General features: G+C 61.2%; 2 protein-coding genes across 2 annotated transcripts in view; one reads left to right on the forward strand and one right to left on the reverse strand.

Moving 5' to 3' along the window:
• Positions 1–315: 315 nt before the first annotated feature.
• MSS51 (MSS51 mitochondrial translational activator) lies at positions 316–3,818 on the reverse strand. Its single transcript, XM_009898768.2, has 5 exons — positions 3,526–3,818; positions 2,344–2,499; positions 1,988–2,112; positions 1,255–1,818; positions 316–484 (listed from the first exon to the last, which is right to left on the reverse strand). Exons 1-5 carry the CDS (start codon positions 3,816–3,818, stop codon positions 387–389), a joined length of 1,236 nt encoding a protein of 411 aa, XP_009897070.2. The 3' UTR covers positions 316–386.
• A 1,106-nt stretch (positions 3,819–4,924) lies between these two features.
• CFAP70 (cilia and flagella associated protein 70) overlaps positions 4,925–18,616 on the forward strand; it is a 32,848-nt gene continuing 19,156 nt past the window's right edge. Inside the window, exons 1-12 of the mRNA XM_054161257.1 lie at positions 4,925–5,091; positions 5,181–5,283; positions 8,462–8,648; positions 8,926–9,021; positions 9,601–9,680; positions 11,701–11,883; positions 12,285–12,376; positions 13,112–13,211; positions 14,628–14,762; positions 15,831–15,977; positions 16,246–16,323; positions 17,297–17,388. Of these exons, the coding sequence (XP_054017232.1) occupies positions 4,925–5,091; positions 5,181–5,283; positions 8,462–8,648; positions 8,926–9,021; positions 9,601–9,680; positions 11,701–11,883; positions 12,285–12,376; positions 13,112–13,211; positions 14,628–14,762; positions 15,831–15,977; positions 16,246–16,323; positions 17,297–17,388 (1,460 nt within the window). The remainder of the gene's footprint in view (positions 5,092–5,180; positions 5,284–8,461; positions 8,649–8,925; positions 9,022–9,600; positions 9,681–11,700; positions 11,884–12,284; positions 12,377–13,111; positions 13,212–14,627; positions 14,763–15,830; positions 15,978–16,245; positions 16,324–17,296; positions 17,389–18,616) is intronic.

An 18,616-nucleotide genomic window follows, 5' to 3' on the forward strand; every position in this document is an offset into this window, starting at 1 on the left:
CTGGGTCCTGGGACAGGCGTCGTGGGGGCACTGCTGGCTGCGTGAGGTTAGCCAACCCCGGGGTGCCACACCGGTGGCACTGGCATCCCCTCCCTCTCAACCATCATCATCCTCCAGCTCCTCAGCCCCTGGCACAGCCGACGCTGCCAGCCCCAGCAGGGCAATGAAGTGGGAGCTGCAGTAGACCGGGGCCTTGTTGGGGCTGGAGTAGACCTGCTCGGGTCGCAGCGAGGCGAAGGGGTTGGCGGCGTAGCCCAGGATGTGCATCTCGAGCTCCACCAGGATCTGCAGGGAGGCCTTCAGCTCCTGCTCACTGCCAGGAGAAGGAGAGGACAGGGCCTGGTTAGCAGCCGGCCGTGCGCAGGCGGCGGGCGGCGGGGCTGAGCTCACCTGTAGACGGTGAAGAGGACGGGCAGGCGGTAGTCCCGCAGCAGCAGCAGGGTGGGCAGCCAGCCCGCCAGCAGGTCTGGGCAGGCATGGAAACCTGGGGGGACAGGATGGTGAGGGTCCCAGCAACCCCCTGTGCCACTCCAGCGCTGAGGAAAGCCAGTGGTGACGGCACCTGTGCCGTGCCAGAGACCTCCAGGGGGCATGGTGATGCTGGCGCTAGGGTTTGGCAAGCCCTTGGCAAGGTAGGTCCCACGGCCCACCAGTGTGAGCGACACTCAGCTCTGGATCCTGGGCTGAGCCAGCACAAGACCCGAAAGCAGGGACCCCGTTGTGTGTTGCTTGCAGCCACTGACCAGCAGGTGAGTGATACTGGCAGGACACTGAGTACCTGGTTGGGGGATTAGGTGGGTGGCACAGGCAGGATGCTGGGTACCTGGAGAGGGACAAGGTAGGTGGCACAGGCAGGATGCTGGGTGCCTGGGGATGGATGAGGTGGGTGACATTGGCAGGACACTGAGTGCCTGGTGGGGGGAGAAGGTGGGTGGCACAGGCAGGATGCTGGGTACCTGGAGAGGGACGAGGTGGGTGGCACAGGCAGGATGCTGGGTGCCTGGGGAGGGACCAGGTGGGTGGCACAGGCAGGATGCGGGTGTTTGGGTTGGGGGACAAGCCCTAGAGTGGCACCCTGGCTGCTCTGCCTGTTGTGGCTTACTGCAACGCCTTGGGCATGTCCCAGGCCACCACAGGCTCAGCTCCAGGCACTGCTTGAGAGTGCTCAAGGTCTGTGTGCACCCAGCCAAGGATGTCCCGTGCCAGGCAGTGGGGTGAGGAGGGTTTGGGCCCCTTCCTGGTGTGGGCACTCACCTGGGTGAAAGCCCACCACCAGGTCAGGGCGGGCAGCCAGCTTGGTCTCCACGTGGCTCTCCCAGAAGTCATGGTAGAGCCCCTTGTAGCTGCTGAGATAGACCTGTCCCGGGGGCGCCGGCGTGGCCAGGGGCGGCCTCATGATGGGTCCCTCCACCACGTCCACCCCCACCATCACCACCTCCACCCCGCGCAGCCCCGGGAACATCCGCGCCAGCTCGTCGTAGTCCGTGGGGCGCGTGTTGAGGGTCTCCACGTGGGACGCCCCCACCACGTGCACGGTGAGGGCCTTGCCCAGGGGGCTGATGCCGAAGAAGCGCAGCCCCAGGCCGAGGGTGAGCGGCCGCGAGTGGAAGTCGGTGACCAGGCGCCGGACGGAGTCGCGCAGCTCCCGGTCCTCCGGCCGCGGCTTGCCCGCGTTGGCCCACAGCAGGCTCATGTAGCGCCCGGCCACGATGCTGCCCAGCTTCTCCTCCAGCTGCCCCTGCATGCAGAACCAGTCCTCCCAGCCCCTCACCTCCCCGGCGGGCTTTGTCCAGGGCTCCGTGGGGAAGGGGATGTCTCCTAGGGGGAGGCGTTGGAGGTCACAGTGGTGGCTTTGCAGCCCGGGGTGCCCACCCGGCTCAGACTGCGGGGATGCTGGGCCAGGACGGAGGGGGTGGGTCCAAGAGAAGGGACCCCACATCCCTCCATGGGACCATGTGCTGTCCCCCACACGGTGTCCCCTGCCCACCTGTGAAGACGAGCCACTCCACCAGCCGATCCAGGGCCACCAGCTTCAGCTTCTTGCAGAACTTCTTGTGCAGCGGCCAGTTGGCACGCTGGCACACCACGCTGCAGTAGTACACGTTCTGGCACCTGGGGGGACAGGCAGTGTGCCCAGCCATGGTGTGGAGGGGTGGCTGGTCAGGATCTAACCCACTGAGCCTGGCTCCCTGCCGGCCTCTCCCAGGGCTGTGTCGCTGTTCTGGGGGTGCCCGGTGGCGGGAGGTGGGTATGAAGCCAGACTCCCCTGCCCAGCGGGTTGGAAGTGGCAGGACAGATCCAGCCCCATGCCATCAGATCAACCCCCCCATGCCCCCCCCATACCTCTTGCATCGCCGGAGGCTTTTGGGGTCAGGGAGGGCATCAGGCAGCTTCTTGCACTCGGCACAGAACTTGAAGGTGTCCTCCATCTTCTGGAACATGTCGAAGTACGTCCGGATGCCGAAGTCGCTGCCGCGCTTCCTCCCGTCCATGGCAGACCTGCAGGTGCCACCGGGCAGAATCGAGCCCACCCTGCTCTGCCATCCCCCACGGAGCTGATGTCCTCCCTTCAGCCAAGAGCATCCTGGCCCAGGGTGTGGGGCTGGGCTCCCCGAAGGAATCTGGGGGATGGGCAGGGGGAGGAGGGGTACCCAGGAGCCACAGCAGAGCACCTGGTGTGTGGGCTGAGCCAGAAGGGTAGGATGAGCCAAGAAGGCTCCTGCATGGACACACACACAGGGTGCTCTGCCTGGGGCAGGGGAGAAGTGTGCCCCCATGGCAATCCCAAGCACTGATAGAGGCTAGGCAGGAACTGGCTGGAGAGCAGCCCTGAAGAACAGGCCCTGGGGGTGCTGGGGGAGGAGAAGCTCAGCAGGAGCCAGCAGGGAGCACTTGCAGCCCAGAGAGCCAAGCAGAGCCTGGGCTGCAGCAAGAGAAGTGTGGCCAGCAGGGCAGGGAGGGGATTCTGCCCCTCTGCTCCACTCTGCTGAGACCACAGCTGGAGCTCTGGGGCCAGTTCTGCAGCCTCTGTGCCAGGAAGGATCTGGAGGTGCTAGGTGTCCAGAGAAGGGCCACGAGGAGGAGCAGAGGGCTGGAGCTGCTCTGCTGTGAGGACAGACTGAGGGAGTTGGGGCTGTGCAGGCTGGGGAGGAGAAGGCTCCCAGGAGACCTTCTGGTGGCCTTCCAGTATCTGAAGGGGGCTACAGGAAAGCTGGGGAGGGACTTTGGAGGGTGTCAGGGAGGGATAGGACTGGGGGGGATGAAGCAAAACTAGAAGTGGGGAGATTGAGATTGGCTGTGAGGAGAAGTTGTTCCCCATGAGGGTGGTGAGACACTGGCACAGGTTGCCCAGGGAGGTGGTGGAAGCCTCCTGCCTGGAGGTGTTTGCAGCCAGGCTGGAGGTGGCTATGAGTGATCTGCTCTGGTGTAGAGGTGTCCCTGGCCATGGCAGGGGGGTTGGAACTGGCTGAGCCTTGAGCTCCCTTCCACCCTGACAGTTCTATGATTCTAAGGGTGCTCACTCACTTGTAGTCCTCATAGCTCTTCATGTTGAGCTTCTGGAGGATGACTTGGGACAGCCCCGGCACGTTCAGCTCCATGGCTTGGAAACCCAGCGAGTCCACGTCGGGAGCCCTCGCCGCCGCCTCCTGCGTGGGCTTCTTGGGGCAGCTGCTTTTGGGGGCAGCTCCTGCCGTTGGCTGGGCCACAGTGGCTGGGGGAGAGAGGGGTGCAGGCGCGGGGGTGGGCTCAGGGTTCCTCCGGTGCTGCGGGGGTCTGCCGCGCCGCCCGCCGCCGCCACGCCGCCGCCCGCCGGCCATCCCGCTGCGTCTCCCCGGCCGTGCCCGAGGGAAGGACGGACGGGTCGGTGATGGAGGGTGGCCACAGCACGCAAGGGAGGGCTGGGCTCAAATGTCAGCCCTGAAATGATAGCGACAAAGAGCGGCCGCGGCCCCTGCGGCAGGCATCGGATAGCGCAGCTATTCTGGTCCTGCCCTCCCAGGGAACAGCCAACCCGCTCGGGGGTCCGGCACCCGCCCCGGAGCCCACGGTGACATAATGTCTGTGACTGGGTCCTGCCCGGGGTCACAACAACCCCACGAACGCTGCAGGCTTGGGGCAGAGTGGCTGGAAACCGCCCAGGGGAAAAGGACAGCAGCGACTGGAGATGAGCCAGCGGTGCCCAGGTGGGCAAGAAGGGCACCAGCAGCCTGGCCTGGATCAACAACGTGGCCAGCAGGAGCAGGGCAGGGGTTGTCCTCCTGTGCTCAGCACTGGGGAGGCCACTGCTCAAATATTGGGTTCAGTTTTGGGACCCTCAATTCAAGAAGGGCATAGAGGAGCTGGAGCAGGGCCAGAGAAGGGCAAGAGAGCTGGGGAAGGGTCTGGAGAAGAGGGCTGGGGAGGAGCAGCTGAGGGAGCTGGGGGGGTTGAGCCTGGAGAAGAGGAGGCTGAGGGAGACCTCCTTGCTCTCTGCAGCTCCCTGAGAGGAGGCTGCAGCCAGCTGGGGCTAGGGCTCTGCTCCCAAGGAACAAGGGACAGGACAAGAGGCAATGGCCTCAAGCTGCCCCAGGGCAGGTTTGGGTTGGCCATGAGGAACAATTTCTTCCCCTTGAGGGCTGTCCAGGCCTGGCCCAGGCTGCCCAGGGCAGTGGTGCAGTCCCCACGCCTGGAGGGGTTCAGAGCTGTGTGGCTGTGGTGCTGAGGGCCGGGGCTCAGTGCTGCCCTGGCAGTGCTGGGGTTAGTGGTTGGACTCCAAGACTCTAAAGGTTTCTGCCAACCAAAACAGTTCTATGACTCCGTGCTGCCGTTGAGGTCCTCCGAACCCCCTTCTGCCATTCATGCCCCCCCGCTTTCCCACCCCGCAGGACGACTGAGACGAGTCGCCCAAGTCCCGGGCAGCAACTAAGGGCTGCCCACAGCCATCATGGCGGCGGCAGCCTCAGCGCCAGTCCCGCTTAATCCCGTTCAATGTCGCGAGATCTCGCCGCGAGCGGCCTGGTCGCCGCGGTTACGCGACGCGGAAACTCCGCTGCGGCAGGTGACGGCCGCGGGTTCGAATCCTGCCTCCGCTGCCGCGCTGTCAGGTGTGCCGTCCGTTGAGGTGCCGCGAGGGGCTGCAGGCCTTCCCCCGGGGCCTGGGGGGGTGCAGGGTTGTTGGGCTGAATCCCTATGTCTTACAGAACCATGGAGGCTGGTTCCAGGAAGGGGTCCGCGGGGCTGGCCGCCGCCCTGCCCAGCCAGCCGCCGCCGCTGCGCATCGCCGTGGGCACGGCTCGGCAGCTGGTAAGGCTCTGCTGGGTGAGTGAGCTCGGAGAGGGGATTCTCCCATTCCTGACCCGCCGTGGGGGGTGGTGAGGAGAGCTCAGTGCTCTCTGCTGAGGGCCAGCCCAGGCTGGAGGAGCACCGCAGCAGCAGAGCCGCAGGATCTTGGGCTGGGCTGGGCTGGAAGGGACCTTCCAAGCTCACCCAGAGCAAGCCCTGCAGCCAGCAGGGACAGCTGCAGCCACAGCAGGCTGCTCCCAGCCCCAACCAACCTGCCCTGCACTGCTGCCAGCCATGGGGCAGCTCCCAGCTCTCTGGGCAGCCTGGCACAGGCTCTCCCCACCCTCAGCACCAAACCTTTCTCCCTTCTCTCCACTCTCAGTCTCCCTCTTGCAGTTCCAACCATCCCCCCTTGGCCTGCCCCAACAGGCCCTGCTCAGCAGTCTGTCCCCAGCTCTCTCCTGGCCTCTTGAAGCACTGCAAGGCCACCAGGAGGTCTCCCTGGAGCCTTCTCCTCTGCAGGCTGCACAGCCCCAACCCTCCCAGCCTGGCCTCCCAGCAGAGGGCTTCCAGCCTCCCAGCACTGCTGTGGCCTCCCCTGGCCCTGCTCCAGCAGCTCCCTGGCTGTGCTGAGGGCTCCAGAGCTGCCCCAGCCCTGCAGGGGAGGTCTCAGCAGGCACAGCAGAGGGGCAGAATCCCCTCCCTGCCCCTGCTGCCCACACTGCTGGGGCTCAGCCCAGGCCAGGCTGGGGCTGGGCTGGCAGCACTCCTGGCCAGCTCTCTGCACCCCCCAAGTCCTTCTCTACAATAAGGTTTCTTTTACTGGTGCTGTGTTGGAACATCTTTCTCTCTCTGCCTTCTCTGCCTCACTGACAAGATTTTTATAGCAAAAATGTGTTCTCAGGGAGACAAATACCTCTGCAAAGATCTCACATGGGCCATAAAGTCAGATTTTCATCTCAGCAGCTGTGATTTAAGTCATCTTGAAACCATTTGTGTGGCTCTGCTTTGAAAAGGCAGTGGCTGCAGCACAGTTCCAGGGCCAGACCGTGGTGAGCTGGTTGAGATCAAACTGTGACTGCTTCCACGTTCTGTGTGATCCATCCTGCTGCCCTTGGAGTCTTCTAGAGGCACTGGCATTTAGGAGGGAATGTGGAGAAGCAGCTCAGCTACTGCTGCTAGCAGGGAAAATGAACATCTCTGCCTCTGCTGCAGCAGCAAAAAAAAAAGGAAACCAAATCAAAGCAACAAAGCAAACAGAAGCAGCAGTCTGGGTGATTCTTTTCTGGGGTTTTCAACTGTGTTTAAGTGCCTCTCATGCTGAGAGTCAGCAAACAGCATCTTAGGTGAGCAGCTGAAGGTAAGAGGAGGGAAAACAGAGGAGAGATTGCCTCTGGAATGTTGGGGCTTGAATCTGATGGCTCCATCTTGGAAAAGGCTTTGCAGAAGGAGAGAGAGAAGTAGAGAAGTGCAGTAATAATAGCAGCAACATGAAAAAGCATTCCAGCTGTAAGAGCTGTGGAATCTGCTTAATTAGAAGTGATGTAGAGGAGGATGAGAGAGGAGTCTGGGATAATTAATGGCACAGAGAAAGGTTAATGGGAGTCTTCTGTTCAGCCACTCATTAGCCACTTGTAGCTCAAGGAGAGAGTCAGGAGGACTGAGGGGAAATTGATGGGGACAGACTTCTGAGCAGGGCCTGTTGGGGCAGGCCAAGGGGGGATGGTTGGAACTGCAAGAGGGAGACTGAGAGTGGAGAGAAGGGAGAAAGGTTTGGTGCTGAGGGTGGGGAGAGCCTGTGCCAGGCTGCCCAGAGAGCTGGGAGCTGCCCCATGGCTGGCAGCAGTGCAGGGCAGGTTGGTTGGGGCTGGGAGCAGCCTGCTGTGGTTGGGGATGTCCCTGGGGACTGTAGGGCTTGCTCTGGGTGAGCTTGGAAGGTCCCTTGAACCCTAACCAGCCTGGGATTCTATTCTGTGATATCATCATAGAGGGTATGATGAGAGGAGAGAGTGGAGCATCTGACACCCTCCTGGTACATGGGAGACATGGAAACCCCAGGTCCCTTCAAAGCATTCTCTGATTCTGTGCAAATTCAAGCCAAGTGAGCCAAGCTCTTCCTGTGCAAGAGCCACCATGGAACTGATCAGCCCAGTGACAGGGAGAGAGGGAGGTGGAGGGGAGGCCCTTGGAGCTCAGCTGTCCCTTGGCTCAGGATGAGTGACAGGCTGGCTTTGGGCACTCAGTCCTGTGGTCGGGGTGGCCTCTGCTCTTCCCTGCACAGAGATGCAAACTGTGTTGCTCCTGCCAGGAGGCTCTTTGGTGTCTGCCTGGCTCAGCACTTCTTGTGCTGCCATGGAGGTGCCCAGTGTACTCTCAGCACTCTCCAGCCCTCTCCAGCCCTCTTTGTCCTTGTTTCACCCCCTCTGTGGAGCTGTTTTGAAATGCAAGCATCCTCTCTGTGCTTACAGCAAGAGGTGTTGAGGCTGGGGGTAAGAAATTGCAGAGCTGCCTACAGAGCTTGCTGGAGCCCCTCTTGGATTTCAAGGCATTCTGCAGCCAGGTGATAGGCACAAGTGTCCTGGAAGCTCAGCCATGCAGCTCAGGAGCTGCTTTCTTGGGAGGTGACAAGCCTCAGGCTTCCTGGAAGCACAAGAATGTCGATGGGAGGCTTTGGGGATTTGGTTTAGATGTGGGGAAAAGGAAAATAAGGAGGAACTTGTTTGGGGTGAGGCTGCTGGAGGCCTGGAGCAGGCTGCCCAGAGAGGTTGTGGAGTGTCCTGGTGTGGAGAGCTTCCAACCCCCCCTGGGCACTGTGCTGCTGGGCAGGGTGCTGTGGGTGCCCTGCTGGAGCAGGGCTTGGGCTGGGGGAGCTCCAGAGCTCCCTTCCAGCCCCTGCCTGCTGAGATTCTGGGGTCTTGTGCCTTTCATTGCCTTTCCCTGGGGTGAAGCCTGGACCTCCCCATCTCCCCTGCTGCATCTCTTGATTGTGTCCTTGGGGCATCCCAGGATGCTGAGCAGGCAATTTCCCTCCTAAAGACAGGGGAAGGGTGAGGTCTGGGCATGGCCAAGCTCTGCTCCTCTTCACTAGCAGTGACCCTTCTCCTGGGGCTGGGCCAGGCTGAGCTGCCTGCCCGAGGCAGCTTTCATCCTGGGCCTGCCGCTGAGGAGCCAGCTGCTGAAGCTGCTGCTTTCCGGACAGAGAGCCATCAAAAGTGAGCTGTCAGCCACTCTGGTGCGTGTGGAGTACAAGGGGAGCGTGCTGGGGGACTCCTCCAAGGCTGAAGTGTCAGCAGATGGGACAGCAGAGTACGGCTTGGAGTGCAGCTTGGAGTGCAGCCCTGCCGGCCCCGTCGCCCCGCACGACCTGGCGCAGCAGCCGCTGCTCCGTAAGTCCCTGAGGCTGCCAGCACCTCCCCTCTGCCTGCCTGCCCTGCCACTCACCAGCTCAGGAGCAGCTCTTTGCTGAGGGATCTCAGCCCTGCTCTCCCCATCCCTGCCAGCTGGAAGAGTCTCCTTTCAGCTTGGCCTGTGCTCCTTGGCTCCTGTCCTGTCGGCCTTGGGAGATGAGGTGGGAGCGGGTGCCAGAGCTGCGCAGATCCTTTGCAGCCCTGACCTGCTGGTCTGAGGAACTCTTCCAGCTCCTCTCTCTTTTTATCCCTCTAGTGACAGTGTTAGAAGTGTTGCCAAAGGACAAGAAACAGAAGGAGAAGACCATGCCTCTTGCCCAAGCTGTGGTGGACCTCCTGCCTCTGCTGCAAGGTGTGACATTGACTTCCACAGCCTCCATAAGCCCTTCTTGCTCCCTGATTTACTCCCCTCCATCATACAATCACAGAAGGGACCTTAAAGATGGTCTAGATCCAACCCTGCTGCTGTGTGCAGGGACACCTCCCACCAGAGCAGGTTGCTCAAGGCCTCATCCAGCCTGACCTTGAGCACCTCCAGGGAGGAGGCAGCCACAGCCTCCCTGGGCAGCCTGTGCCAGAGTCTCCCCAGCCTCACGGGAAGGACCTGATGACCTTAGAGGTCTTTTCCAACCTCAATGGCTCTAGAGCAGAGGAGCTGTAAACCATCTGATTGCCTCCTAACAGAGGGGAATCTGCCCTGGCTGAGCACACCACATCTTCCACCCTGGCCTCACTTCTTGCACCCTGGCTCTTTCTGACCGTTGCTTATGGCCCCCAGACTCTGACTTCCCTCCCTTGCACCAGATGCCCTTCCTAGCCCCCGGGGCTGGGTGAAGAGGGGTTGGCACCAGGAGCTCAGTGTTGGAAGTCAGGCCAGGATTTCTCTCTAGATGCTGTCATTTATGCTGTCCTCATGCCTGTGTCTTCCCAGGACAGTGCTCACTGAAGGTCTCAGCTCCTTTGTATGCAGTGCCTACCTCACCCTCAGAGAGCCTTCACCCCCAGGCCAAGGTATGTGGGGTTTGGGCCTGGCTGGGGCTCTGCTGCTCCTCGCTGGGAAGGTGAAGGTGACTCAGCCACCTCACTCAGCACAGGTGTCCTAGGGGCTTGGAGGCCTTTCCTTCTCCTCTTGACATCTGTCCCTGGTCACCTAGGATAGGTGAGGTGGGGCTGGGAAATGTTCATGTGTGCAGCTACCAAGTAGCCCTGGGGAAAAAAGCAGTGGAGGGGGAAAGCATCTTGCTGAAAACACAGCAAGAGGCAGAGGCAGCACTGCTTGCCCTGCTTCATGGGGCTGCTGTGCAGCAAAGCTCTCAGAGGCCTTTATTGTACAAGCTCTGATGGCCTCTCCTGCAAGGTCCTCATTCACTCAGCTTCTTGAGGAGTCCCCAGGGAATAAAGCAGGGAGTGAAGGATGGGGCTGGGCAGTGTGCCTGGTTTTGCTGCTGGCCTGCCTGTGGTTAGCACTGTGAGGGAGCTGGAGGGCTGGATGTGGCAGTAACTCCTCTGTGTTTAAGAGGTGTTGCAGGGGGTGTCTCATTAGGGAGGAGAGGTAATAAGTGCTGAGCACTGGTTTTGCATCTCACCCCATCCAGCCAGGGCTGGGACAGGGAATTACAGACTGTGAGGATGGGGCCTGAGCTTGGCAAGCTCTGAATCACCACAGGAAAATCATCATTTGCCATCACCCCTGATGCTCTTTCCCTCTGGCTCCTTTTGGGAGCCCCTGACTCCCTTGGGGCACATCCCATGCCTCAAGCAGGCAAGCAGCACAATTCAGACAAATGGATGATGACTATTCCTTTCCTGTGCTGCTCTCTTCTCTTTTCCACCTGAGGTGAGGAAGAACACAGGATGATGTGTTCTGACCTTGGCTTAGCTTCTCCCTCAAGAGCAGGAGAGTTCTAATTGGATGGTTACTGGCTCTGCTTTATCCTTCTCTCACAGGGTGGCCTTGAAGTGACAGTGTGCACCCCAGAGCCCCTGCTTTCTGCAGCCCAGCTTTCCAGTGGGAACCTCCTGAGCATCACCCTGGAGGCAGCTTACTCTGTCCCTGAAGCTCTTGCCCCAGCAGGACCCCTGCAGAACTATGTGGCTGGTCTGCAAGTGCCAGCAGCTGGGGAGGTGAGGACTGCTTCAGGCATGCTGAGAGTGGCTTAGCTGCTACAGAATGTATTGTTCTCCTACATTACCCTCTGTGGAACAGTGTCCAGGCACATGGGGTGCCCAGCTCCTGTACTTGTGCAACAGCAGCCTTTGGAACCTGGGAGTCATGGAGTGGTTTAGGTTGGGAGAGGCATTTGAGACCATCCAGCACTTACCCCAGCACTGCCAGGGCAGCACTGAGCCATGGCCCTCAGCACCACAGCCACACAGCTCTGGAACCCCTCCAGGCATGGGGACTGCACCACTGCATGGGCAGCCTGGGCCAGGCCTGGACAACCCTCAAGGGGAAGAAATTGTTCCTCATGGCCAACCCAAACCTGCCCTGGGGCAGCTTGAGGCCATTGCCTCTTGTCCTGTCCCTTGTTCCTTGGGAGCAGAGCCCAAGCCCCAGCTGGCTGCAGCCTCCTCTCAGGGAGCTGCAGAGAGCAAGGAGGTCTCCCTCAGCCTCCTCTTCTCCAGCCTCAACCCCCCCAGCTCCCTCAGCTGCTCCTCCTCAGCCCTCTTCTCCAGACCCTTCCCCAGCTCTCTTGCCCTTCTCTGGCCCTGCTCCAGCTCCTCAGAGTCCTTGCAGTGAGGGCCCAGAACTGAACCCAGCACTGCAGGTGTGGCCTCAGCAGTGCCCAGCACAGGGGTGTGAGTGCTCAGGGTCCCTGGGGCATGGGCTGTGGCCCAGCTGAAGCTCTGCTTTGCAGCTGCCAGGCTTGGTTGTTGTTTTCTCTCCACGTTGTTTTCTCTGCTGGAGCAGCTTTTCCAAGCCAGGCCCTTGCCCTGCTGCTTTGCTTTGTTAGGTGCAGCTCAGAGCAGCTGGTGCTTGCTGCTGCTCCTGTTGGAGATGAAAGGTCTTTTCCCTCTCCTGTGTCTCTAGCAGGACTTCCCCTTGCTCTTCAAGAATGGCCTCCTGAAGCTGGCTGGCGAGAAAGAGCCACTGCCCCGCCCCAAGAAATGGCCCCTTGATGACATCCTGGCCCCTGCAGCTCTCAGCATCCCCAGCTCCTTCATCCTAGGTGGTCCCTTTGAGGATGAGGATGGAGAGCTCAACAAACCAGAGGTGAGGGAGGTGGCTGGAAGAGAACCTCTGAGGGTCTCTGAAGGGGCTGAGGAGGACCTGCAGAGACTTGGGAGGGCAGGAGGAGAGGGGGGGTGGGTTCTCTGCAGAGTGTTCAGACAAGGAGAGGGTTCCTCTGGGAGAGCAGGCCCAGGAGGCTTCCCTGGAGGGCTTCTGGTCCCCAGGAATCTGCCTGCTGCTGAGCTGCTGGGCTTGGAGCTGTGTTCCCTCCTTGTGAGCCAAGCTCTGGGGCTGCAGGGACGGCTGCTAATGTGCTTGGCCTTGCCGTGTGGTGGGTTGGACACCTCTGTTCTTCCCCAGGAACCACTCTGAGGGATGACCTGGGAATGATGCAGGCTCTGGAGACTGTTGTCCTGGTTCTAACCACCTGCTGCTTCTCACAGGACAGGGAATTTAGGACCCAAGCAGAAAGCAGGAGGAGGATTGTGTGGGACACGGAAAGCCGTCGGTACCTGGATGCTGCTGCTGTGCTCCGGTAAGGGACCAGGGGAGCTCCCTCCCAGCAGGGTGGGGACAAAGCACCTGGCATGGGAGTAGCTCTTTGTAGCTGTTTGTGTCACAACTGCACCCAGTGGTGTGGATGGAGAGCAAACTGTACTGTTCTGGGCTCCCCAGCTCAGGAGAGAGAGGACTGCTGCAGAGAGTCCAGGGCAGGCTGCAGAGCTGCTGAGGGGCCTGGAGCAGCTCTGGGAGCAGCAAAGGCTGAGAGCCCTGGGGCTGAGAGCCTGCAGAAGAGCAGCCCCAGAGGGCAGCTGAGCAATGCTCAGCAAGAGCTAAAGGAGCTGTGGGGGGCAAGAGGCTGGGGCCAGGCTCTGCTGAGTGCTGCCCAGGGCCAGCACAAGGGGCAGGAAGTGTCAGGCAGGAGGTTGGAGCTGAGCAGGAGGAGAAAGTTGTTTGGGGTGAGGCTGCTGGAGGCCTGGAGCAGGCTGCCCAGAGAGGTTGTGGAGTGTCCTGGTGTGGAGAGCTTCCAACCCCCCCTGGGCACTGTGCTGCTGGGCAGGGTGCTGTGGGTGCCCTGCTGGAGCAGGGCTTGGGCTGGGGGAGTTTCTGCTGAGTTTCTGCTGTGTTTCCCCAGCCTGCCCCAAGCACACATTCAGGTGGCCTGGGTGGGAGCAAACCCCCGTGGGGGATGTTCTGGGGCAGAAAGGAGGCTGGGGTGGCTCTCAGGCTTGGTTCCTGCCTCTTCTCAGTGCCTTTCCTGTGCCCTCAGCCTGCAGCAGCAGATCCTGGAGTGCCGGTGCTGGCCTGTGGAGCTCTGCAGGGTGGCCCTGGCCCCACCCAGCAAAGGGAAAAGCAGCAAAGCTGACAAGGTGAGAGCAGGGGAGGGATGTGCTGGCCTGGCTTGTCAGTCACCAAGCATTTTCCTTTCAATGCCTTTGTGATACCCAACCAGGCTTGAACCTGCCAAAGGCAGTCAGGGAGCTGGAGCCTTTGTGAAGGGATTCGCTGGCCTCCCAGAGCTGCTGAGCAGACAAAGGATCAGAGGCTTTCCTTCCTGCTGGGCTGTGGGAGCTGGGTGGCAGGGGTTTGGGAGAGGGTGCTTCTCAGAGGTAAAGTAACTCACTGGGCTGCTGGGATTTTGAAACACCTGGAAGGAATCCTGTGTCTTCTGGCTTGAGGTGTGAAGAGGTTTTGCTTTTGTGCATGAGCTGAGGTCATCTGACAGAGAAACATCCCCTTGGTGCTGCTCCTGGCAGCTGATTGTGAGAGCTCCTAGGCTGTTACAGGGTGAAGTTATAGAATCATGGCCTGGGGTGGGCTGGAAGGGACCTTCCAAGCTCACCCAGTGCAAGCCCTGCAGCCAGCAGGGACAGCTGCAGCCACAGCAGGCTGCTCCCAGCCACAACCAACCTGCCCTGCACTGCTGCCAGCCATGGGGCAGCTCCCAGCTCTCTGGGCAGCCTGGCACAGGCTCTCCCCACCCTCAGCACCAAACCTTTCTCCCTTCTCTCCACTCTCAGTCTCCCTCTTGCAGTTCCAACCATCCCCCCTTGGCCTGCCCCAACAGGCCCTGCTCAGCAGTCTGTCCCCAGCTCTCTTCTGGCCTCTTGCAGCACTGCAAGGCCACCAGGAGGTCTCCCTGGAGCCTTCTCTGCAGGCTGCACAACCCCAACCCTCCCAGCCTGGCCTCCCAGCAGAGGGCTTCCAGCCTCCCAGCACTGCTGTGGCCTTCGTGCCAAGACCTGGATCCGCAGTGAAGCTGTGTCCCAGATCCCCCCAGTTCCTCCCTGCCTGCTTCAGGAGGAGGTAGTGCAGCACAAGGTACTTGTAGAGCTCTCTGAGAGAGGTTTCCCCAGAGCCTGAACACAAGCTGGGATCAATCCCTTCCAGCCCTCACTGGTGCCAGGGTTTTGCATCTCTGCTGGAGATCCTTGCCCCCTACACTCAGAGTGCTGCTAGCCTGGGCTCCAGACCTCCTTGGTACCATGCTTCAAGCCCCAAGCTGCAGAGCTCTGGTGGGGGTCACTTGGACTTCTAACCATACCATTGGCAGCTCTGCAGCCAAAAGAGCACCCTGAGGGCTGGCAGAGTGTGGGCACTGGGAAAGCTGCCCTGCAGGCACTGGGATCAAGTGGGTGTCCTCCACAGCAAACAGCTCCACTCTTCTCAGCTGGGTGCCAGGGAGCCACTGGCTCCTCAGGTTTGCTGTGTGGCCTCCTCTTCATGGGACCAGTGACCTTGTTTCCTGCTGCTCAGTGTCTCAGTGCCTTGCTCTGTGTTTGCAGGGAGATGAGGACAAGCAGCTCTCCTTCCATGGGGTGGCCTATGTCAACGTGGTGCCTTTGCTCTGCCCTGGGGTCACGTGCATCCGAGGAGCTTTCCCTGTCCACAGCTACCAGGACAGCGAGGTGCTGGAGAAGGTGAGAGCACCAGCAGAGAGGCAGGCTCTGTCCAGCCCTGGGCTGCTGCAGAGCGGGGCTGGGAGCAGGCAGGGAGGCTGGCTCTGAAGCTTCTGGTGCTGGAGGAGCTCACAGAAGCCTCCAGCTGCAGACTTCTCGAGGGCAAAGGATTCTTGAGCGTGCAGAAGCAGCTCTGGGGGCCGAGAGAGGCTCCAAAGCTCACTGCAGTGCTTTCTGTGCCAGGTGCTGAGCAGGGAGGGCTGGGGCCAGGCTCCTCTCCCCCCCCCCCCCCCCCCCCCCCCCCCCCCCCCCCCCCCAAGCCTGGAGCAGCAGCAAAGGAGCTGCCTTGCTGGGAAGAGCAAACAGTGGCTCTGGCAGGGGAGTGTTTCCCCAGGCAACCACCAAAGAAGCTGTCACTGGAGGTTTATTTGTCTTGTTGGCTCTCCCCCTCTCTGTTCCTGCCAGAGACACTTCCAGCTCCTTTTTCCCACACTGCTCCCACGACAGGCCTGAGCTTCTTGCAGGAGGGCAGATGCACAGCCTGCATGCTCTGCCCACAGCCCCCATAGTGCCAGGCTGCAGGAGCTGGGTGGGTCACAGCCCTTCTCCCTGGGCCAGGCTGCAGGAGCTCAGTGGTGGTTCAGGTTGGAGATCAGAAACAGTTTCTTTGCTGCAAGAGTGGTCAGGGACTGGCAGAGGCTGCCCAGGGAGGTGGTGGAGTCCCCATGCCTGGAGGTGTCCCAGAAGGGTGTGGCCATGGTGGGGTTGGCTTGAGGGCTGCTCTGGAGGCTCTGCTCTGGAGGCTCTGCTCTGGAGGCTCTGCTCTGGAGGCTCTGGGAGGGCTTTTGCAACCCAAACCATTCTGGGATTCTGTGAGAGCCTAAGCTGAGGCTCCACAGCTCTGTGGTGTCAGAGCTGGCCTTGAGCACCAGCAGCTGAACTCCTAGGAGGGGAGGATAAGGCTGCACAACTGCTTCATGCATGCAGGACCCTGGCAATGTGTTTTGCCATGGCAGAGGTTGAGCTGGAGGGCTGGGGCAGCCCAGCTGGGCCCTCGATTCCCTCTGTTCCCTCTTTTCTCTTTTCCAGACCAAAAGGCAGCAGAGTGCTTTCAGGGATCTCAGGACACAGCTCAGCCTGAGCAAGGAAGGGTTATGGACCTCAGGAACTGGCAGTCCCAGACCTGCTCCCAGCAAGGCTCAGAAGGAAGACAGAGAGAAACCTTTCATCCGAAGGGTGAGGTCTAGAGGGGCCCAGCACAAGGTCCCTGCTCCACTGCCACCTCCCAGGGGCAGGAGCTAGGAACTGAGGGCATGCAGCCTCTGCCAGCTTGAGAGCCTCATGAGCTGCCTGGGCAAATGCCCACCTCACATCCTCAGCTTGGAGTGATGGAATCATTTAGGCTGCAAAAGACCTTTAAACCCAAGGAGTCCAACCACTGCTGGTGGGGCTGTGAGGGTTGCTGAAGCTGAAACAAGAGAAGTCTTTTCTTTTGCTGTAACAGATGTCCACTGTGTCCAAGATCCAGTCAGATGCTTCTGCAGAAGCTGACAGCATGGCCAGTGCCAGCCTTGATGGACAGGTGAGTGTGGAGCAGGGAAAGGAGGGGAAGGGGAAGGGAAGGGAAGAGGAAGGGGAAGGGGAAGGGGAAGGGAGGGGAAGGGGGAGGGAAAGGGAAGGGGAAGGGGAGAGGAAGGAGAAGGGGAGAGGAAGAGGAAGGGGAGAGGAAGGGGAAGAGGAAAGGGAAGGGAGCTAGACCAGCACTGTGCTGCTGGCTCCCACACAATGAAACCCCTCAAGAGTCAGTCAGCAGCTGATGTTTTATGGAGATGCTGAGCTGGAGTTCTCCAAGTGAAGTCCAGCTGGAGGGCAGCCTGCCATGGGGCTGGAAGGTCTCTGTAAATAGCCAAGGAGTTAGTTCAAAGGGTTCCTTCTAATGGAAGGAGAAGAGAAGGCTCCAGGGAGACCTCAGAGCAGCCTTCCAGTACCTGAAGGGCTCCAGGAGAGCTGGGGAGGGACTTGGGACAAGGGCTGGGAGTGCCAGGCCCAGGGCCAATGGCTTTGAGCTGGGAGAGAGGAGACTGAGAGTGGAGAGGAGGAAGAAATTCCTTGCAGTGAGGCTGGGGAGACTCTGGCACAGGCTGCCCAGGGAGGCTGTGGCTGCCTCCTGCCTGGAGGTGCTGAAGGCCAGGCTGGATGAGGCCCTGAGCAAGCTGTGCTGGTGGGAGGGGTCCCTGCCTGTGGCAGGGGGCTGGAGCTGGATGGTCTTTAAGGTCCTTTCCAACTCAAGCCATTGTTTGAATCTCTGATTTTCTGATAGCTTGGCTCACAGCAGGATTCACTGTGAGCAGATTGAGCCTCTGAGCTCCCTCCTTTGTGCCAGGCTGCTTTCCCTCAGCTGCATCCTGCTGCTGTAAATCATTCCGAGGGCAGCTCCTTCTCTGCAGCCCCAGAGAGGATCTGCTGCAGATCTCTATCTCCATGCTCAGTCTTTCATGCTGCCAGTCAGGGCTCTGGGAAGCATGACTCTGAGGGGGCAATGTTTGTCTCCACAGCAATATGATGAGGCAGGAACCTTCCTGGTGCTGGAGATAAAGCTGGCCAAGGCCCTGGTGCCCAGGCGGGCACACGAGGAGCTCAGCAGACGGTGAGTAAAGCCCAGCTGCAACCTCTGCAGCAGGCACAGACTGCTCTGGAAGGGCAGCTGAGGGCCTGAGCCAAAGCCTACTGCAGGCAGGAGGAGAGTGTGGTCAAACCTGCTTAGGAGATGGCATCTGGTGTGTTGGGAAGACACCAGGATTCATCTGAGCTGGCACCTCCCTGCCAGCCCTCCCACAGAGGAGACACCAGAGCAGCCCCACAGCGCCTGCAGCCCCACCAGCGCCTGCAGCCCCACAGCGCCTGCAGCCCCACCAGCACCTGCAGCCCCACAGTGCCTGCAGCCCCACCAGCACCTGCAGCCTCACCAGCACCTGCAGCCCCACCAGCACCTGCAGCCCGACCAGGGCCTGCAGCCCCACCAGCGTCTGCAGCCCCACCAGCGCCTGCAGCCCCACCAGCGCCTGCAGCCCCACCAGCGTCTGCAGCCCCACCAGCACCTGCAGCCCCACCAGCGCCTGCAGCCCCACAGCGCCTGCAGCCCCACAGCGCCTGCAGCCCCACCAGCGCCTGCAGCCCCACAGCGCCTGCAGCCCCACAGCGTCTGCAGCCCCACAGCGCCTGCAGCCCCACCAGCACCTGCAGCCCCACCGCGCCTGCAGCCCCACCGCGTCTGCAGCCCCACAGCGTCTGCAGCCCCAGCGTCTGCAGCCCCACAGCGTCTGCAGCCCCACCAGGGCCTGCAGCCTCACCAGCGTCTGCAGCCCCACAGCGCCTGCAGCCCCACCAGGGCCTGCAGCCCCACAGCGCCTGCAGCCCGACCAGCGTCTGCAGCCCCACAGCGTCTGCAGCCCCACAGCGCCTGCAGCCCGACCAGCGTCTGCAGCCCCACAGCGCCTGCAGCCCCACCAGGGCCTGCAGCCCCACAGCGCCTGCAGCCCGACCAGCGTCTGCAGCCCCACAGCGTCTGCAGCCCGACCAGCGCCTGCAGCCCCACAGCGCCTGCAGCCCCACCAGCGCCTGCAGCCCCACCAGCACCTGCAGCCCCACAGCGCCTGCAGCCCGACCAGCGTCTGCAGCCCCACCAGCACCTGCAGCCCCACCAGCACCTGCAGCCCCACCAGCACCTGCAGCCCGACCAGGGCCTGCAGCCCCACCAGCACCTGCAGCCCCACCAGCGTCTGCAGCCCCACCAGCGCCTGCAGCCCCACCGCGCCTGCAGCCCCACAGCGTCTGCAGCCCCACAGCGTCTGCAGCCCCAGCGTCTGCAGCCCCAC

This window comes from Dryobates pubescens, chromosome 4, assembly GCF_014839835.1.
Source record: "Dryobates pubescens isolate bDryPub1 chromosome 4, bDryPub1.pri, whole genome shotgun sequence".
NCBI classification, from domain to species: domain Eukaryota; kingdom Metazoa; phylum Chordata; class Aves; order Piciformes; family Picidae; genus Dryobates; species Dryobates pubescens.

Coding starts and splice junctions, on each gene's coding strand:
- MSS51 (XM_009898768.2), bottom strand. CDS start 3,818: ATGGCCGGCGGGCGGCGGCGTGGCGGCGGCGGGCGGCGCGGCAGACCC. Junction 2,500..3,525: donor AAGAGCTATGAGGACTACAA/GTGAGTGAGCAC, acceptor TGGCACCTGCAG/GTCTGCCATGGACGGGAGGA. Junction 1,819..1,987: donor GGAGTGGCTCGTCTTCACAG/GTGGGCAGGGGA, acceptor GCCTCCCCCTAG/GAGACATCCCCTTCCCCACG.